Source organism: Sinocyclocheilus grahami, unplaced genomic scaffold, assembly GCF_001515645.1.
Source record: "Sinocyclocheilus grahami isolate Dianchi unplaced genomic scaffold, SAMN03320097.WGS_v1.1 scaffold111.1, whole genome shotgun sequence".
Taxonomy (NCBI): domain Eukaryota; kingdom Metazoa; phylum Chordata; class Actinopteri; order Cypriniformes; family Cyprinidae; genus Sinocyclocheilus; species Sinocyclocheilus grahami.
The window spans coordinates 537,778-543,183 of NW_015505290.1; the positions used below are offsets into that span (position 1 = coordinate 537,778).

The window sequence follows — 5,406 nt, forward strand, 5'->3', positions numbered from 1 at the left end:
TTATTTGCTCTGTGCAACCATATGCTATCAACTATAAGTGTCCTCGAGGTTCTTTCACTGACAATGTGCTAAGTTTGTCTGCTCTTTTATGCAATGGCCAAGTTCTAGTCATGTGTCCAAAGGCTCAACAGATTCTGATGCAGTCTCAGAGTGATTAAGAAGGCTTTTCGTTCTATCCTTAGCTTCCCAAGGACCGATTAGCAGGTAGGCCCCCAGTGGGACAAGTGCTTTTCAGCTGGCAGTTCATAGCAGCTTCTGCTCCTTCTCAACTCTCATTGTGTGGAAACTCAGAAGATGCTTTTCTGAGCTCTTGGTATTCTCAACATTGAGATCATGGTTCTTATCATGGTGAGTATTTTGCAGTCCTTTGTAAAGAACAGTTTGAGTTTACATTGGAGAATGTCCTGGTTCTTTTAGATCGCAGTTAGTTGAAACCATCAAGGGTGCTTTCAGAGTCATTACCTTGACCTTGGCGAAACCTCATTGGTTTAGAATATGTCTATGGTAAAAGTAACAATTATCTGCAGTTTTTGAGCTTCAGTTGGTGTTTTTGATGGTCTTGGTATTCAGTAGATCTAAATTATGTGACTACAAGGATATCAACACAGGTGCATGCAATAATACTGGAGTATAATGAGAAACATCATTGCAGTTATCTGGGATGCATTGAAAGTATTGTACCAGTCAGAGTTGAAAACTTCTGCCTGCATTTACAAAGTTCTGTGGATATTCATGATGTTTAAAACGTCCTTAGCTCAGGCTTGTTTAACATCTTTTTCATATGCTGTTTTGAGCTTACAGATCCTCTGTATCTCAATAATTTACTTGTTTTAGGTAACATAATTGATATCATATGATTTATATTATTTGTTTACATTCTGTTTTCTTCAAATGTTCTCATCAAAAGCAGATATTGGAACAGGCCTCTGGGTAATTTATTAGAACATCTTTTTTTTTCAGAAAGAAGGATGCAGATTGCCAGATTCAGCTTTCCTAGTTCCACATTTTGTAATCTGAATTACATCAGTGACACTGCATTACATCAATGATACTTCAAATGTAACTTCTTAAAGTAATTTGTGCTATCCTGGAATTATGACATTGATCATAGGACATTTTGTTCACTATATAATTTTTGCACATATGTACTTTTTTCCCATTGTGTCCTAGTTTTTGATAACCTAAGCCACTTTTCCACTGAAATTACCCGGAACAATTTGTCCTAGGAACTTTTTTTCCCCCAGACCTGTTGCTGTCTGCGTTTCCATTGCGGTCTAAAGTACCGTGAAGAATAGGCAAGTAGGTCTGCGCACGTTTCTCAATACCAAGAAGGCTACGCAAATTTTGGACTTGCATCCTCGGTAGTTTAGACTTTGCGAGTTCGAGTGAACTCCCTCGGATGGGGCGACGCAAGTCCGGTAATTCTGCAAACAGCAGCCTAGTTGATAACGTCCGTCAGCTCACCTTGGCTACTCCAGTTTTCCTCACTGTATTTACAATAAGACGAAATATGATATCAAACACCCACTGCCTACTTTTGTTTTCATTTAAACGTATTAATAGCCGCAGAAATGTAGTTCAGGGAATGTTATATAGCCTACATTACAATGAAACTAAATATTATATCAAACAGTAGGCTATTGCCTCTTTTTATTTTAATTTTAACATATTAATAGATTAATAGAATAAAGACCAAAGATTAGCTGTTAGATTTACCCAAAACAAATTATATCTTATGTTTAACCACTGAGACATCGGAGCCAGTGGAAAATGTCAGAAGGACTAGCCGGGTTGATGGCTTTGCTGTTGCTGCTCTCGTCGGGAAACATTAGAACTGAGCGCCCGCTGATCGCGTGGAGCTCACGTCTCCGAAATCGGCCAAGCACATTTTTAAATAGGCACTGTCTTTATAAATAACCCCGCAGATTTGAGTTTTAAACAACTACATTCTCGCCTGAAATACTTTTAAAACTACAATTCATGACACAATAACAGTAATATTTTGAAAATTATCCAAATAAATGGTGGTTGAAATACAATGCTGTGTGAACTCAACCAATCAGCATGTTTAGCGCCCAAGTCCCGCCCCCAAAAGTTCCGGACCTTTGAAAAAGTACTACCTCACGAGCAGGGACTTTCTGAGGGGCAATTTTTTTTACCCAAACTTTATTTAGAGCCTGGTTCCTGTGGTGGAAACACACCAAGTGCCGGCCCAAAGTCCCTAGTTCCTGGGTAAAGTTCCTGCAGTGGAGACGGGGCTCTATATTGATTCAACTACCATTGAATGTTGATTTTCTTGTATATATATATTTTAATAGACTCTTATGCTCACTGAGGTTGCATTTATTCTAATTCCCAAATGTAATTTATCCCTGTAATGGCAAAGCTGAATTTTCATCTGCCATTATTCCAGTTTTCAGTGTCACACGATCTTTCATGATTCTAAAATACTGATTGGCTGCTCAAGAAACTCTTCTCATTATCAATGTTGAAAACAGTTTAATTAACAGTTAATATTTTTGTGGAAACTGTAATGTTTTTTTGTCAGGTTTCTTTGATGAACAAAGTTCAAAAGAAAAACATTTATTTGAAATAGAAATCTTTTGCTGTCCTTTTTGATCAACTTCATGCATCCTTGCTGAATAAAAGTACTGAATTCCTTTCAGAAATCGTACTGACCCCAAATAGTTTTTAATGGTAGTGTATATTAGGCATTATTATGTGCTTTGCAAGACTTGAGTCCGAGTTGGTCCTGTTATGCAATAAACTTCTCAGGCTGTGTCATTTCCTTGTTTTTGTTCTGATAGCTCGAGTAGAAAAAGAGAGCTGGAACTGAGGATTTGATTTTTTAAGAGATCATGGTCTTTTTTTCAGTTTGTTTAAAAAAAATGTATATGTGGATCAGAATATAAGAATATCAGAATATATATTAATGGTTTTGTGTTAGATTTCACTGATTTAGAGTTCTACCCTTTCTTTGAACAAATCAAGTCTTTCTGTTTCTGACTTTCATAACTTTGCTTTCTTAAATCACACGACTTGGTAATATTTAATTTTCATATTTATACTTGAATCAGAAATAACAATAGGCTTCCACTGCAGCTTCATCCTGTCACATGTTGCTTCCACTTTCTCCCTGCACTTGTAGATAAGCTCTTTAGTCTAATTCAGGCGAAGTCTGCTCTTTTTATCCCTGCTTAGTCTCTGATATCTGTCCATCATTTCTGTGTCTTGAGCTCAGTAATGCTCCCTCAGCTGTAGCGTGTGCCAGGCACAAATATAATGTCATGATGTGCCAGTGGGATTCCTGCAGATGTACCTGTTTAAGGTCACGTGTTAAATCTGGATTTTTGTTGTTGTTTTTGTTTTAGCTTTGGTTTGACGTCAGTGCTACAGATACTTTCAGTTTTAATAGTTGCAATGGGCATAAAGCACTTAGACTCTGTGCCCTTTTCAGTTCTAAAGGTACCGTGTCTTATGTAAAGTAGCTTGATTGTGCATGGAAGTGATTGAGAAAAGACTTTAATGAGATTCTGGTAGGAAAAGTGGGATAAAAGTTGGTTCAGGTACAAAAAAAATTACATTTAGATATAAAATATCAATTATTAATCCAAAAACTCTTAATTTCATGACATGCAAATGTTCCAATATTGTGTTTGGATCACTTAGCAGAGAATTTTCGATCCCGTTACAGGATCGAGTTAAAAGCATTCAGTCTTTTTTAAGCTTGTGAGTTTATCCTCTTGTTTAAGCTTATTAGTTTATGCCCAAGTTTATCAGGATTGTCTTTACACAAGAAATATTCTCTTAAAAGAGGTAAAAATGACTTCTTATTATCAATGCTCTTGTGTTTGTTTCATATAACATATATGAGAAAGTATGCAACATGCACAATTTGCAAGTGTGCATAAAAATGTAAGCATAAAATGGGGTCCAAGTCTCAGATTTGTAGTAAAAAAATTTAAATTTTGCAATTTTATAAAGCATTTTTAATTTTGTAAATATTTTTATTTTCTATATTGTTTTAGATATTTTATTATATACTTTTATTCTAAAAACGAGAGTAATATAGCTGAATGAAATCAACATAAATTCCAGAATTTCTTAAGTATTTACTTGTAAGACACTAGCACTTGTGTTAAACATGATGATCATGTTATCCAAAGAGCACCAGTGGAAGTGAGAACATCTGAAATATGCATAGTTATTAATTAAATCACCTAGAAATAGTGCAGAATCTAGTTTCTTATTCAGTTTACATCATAACATTTTTGTTTACTTTTACTTTATTCTTGAATCTGAAAAACTTGTTTGTTCCAGGTTTAAATTACATTTTAAATTCCAGATACAGCCCACATTCTTACATAGTTCATACTTGCACATTTGTTTCATGGGCCTTAACCATTTCAGTTGCATTTCTGTCCAATTTGCATCATTGTTCTAATGTTCCCTGGGCTTGACGCAGAATTACTTAATGCATTGTTAGTGATATTAACCTGGGCATGTGTTTTATGCTTTTGTCTTTTACAGAGTAGAAGGAGAGGATGAATGAGTGTGATCTGCTAGGCCAGAGAGTATAGCCCTGCTATGTTCTCCTGTGGTCCCTTTATCATCCGATTAAACCTGTAGGCAACTGACATCTACCACAGGCCATTGGATGAAGTTAAAATGGCCTCCCACAAGCAAAGCTTTCAATGCTTTGACACCATCATGGACGACCCATCTCTCAAGACCCCTTTCCCCCATGGACACTGCTCCTCAGCGTCCTTCAGAGGCTCATCCGACTCGACTAGACTGGAGTCGCTGGAGGATCATGGATGCTATCTCTGTGCCGATCACCAGCAGGCCAAGGTGATGGCTTCAGAGGCCACAGGAGCTTACTCAAACCCATGGTATCATTTCCAGACACATCCAAACTCTCAGCAGTATTCAGTTAGGAGGCCCACTCGACCTGTGGAAGCTCCTGATCAGGTTGAAGATCACCACCACCACCATCACCATCATCACAGGCACTCCAGGAAGATTGTACTTGTGAAAAACAGTGACCCCTCTGTCCAGAGGACCATCGTGCTGCACCGCAGGAGCCTGCGCAGTCTGGCGCTCTTCATGGACGAGGTCTCTGAACTCATGCAGTGTCTTATCAGGAAGCTCTACACACTGGAAGGCCACAAGGTGAGTCTCTTCTGGAAAATGTTTGGGGTCAGTAAGATTACCTAAATTTGATTTAGAAATGAATACTATTATTCAGTATGAATTATTATTCAGTATTGAGCAAAAGTGTCAGTAAAGATATTTATAGTGTTACAAAAGATTTCTGTTCATGAAAGAATCCTGAAAAATGTTATATATATATATATATATATATATATATATATATATATATATATATGTATATATATATATATA

At 36.8% G+C, this 5,406-nt stretch overlaps 1 protein-coding gene across 1 annotated transcript in view; it reads left to right on the top strand.

Annotated features, from left to right (window-relative positions):
• Positions 1-205: 205 nt before the first annotated feature.
• The window catches only part of LOC107589053 (titin homolog), a 24,817-nt gene continuing 19,616 nt past the window's right edge, over positions 206-5,406 (top strand). Inside the window, exons 1-2 of the mRNA XM_016277362.1 lie at positions 206-348; positions 4,531-5,172. Coding sequence (XP_016132848.1) covers positions 4,669-5,172 — 504 coding nt within the window. The 5' untranslated portion in view covers positions 206-348; positions 4,531-4,668. The remainder of the gene's footprint in view (positions 349-4,530; positions 5,173-5,406) is intronic.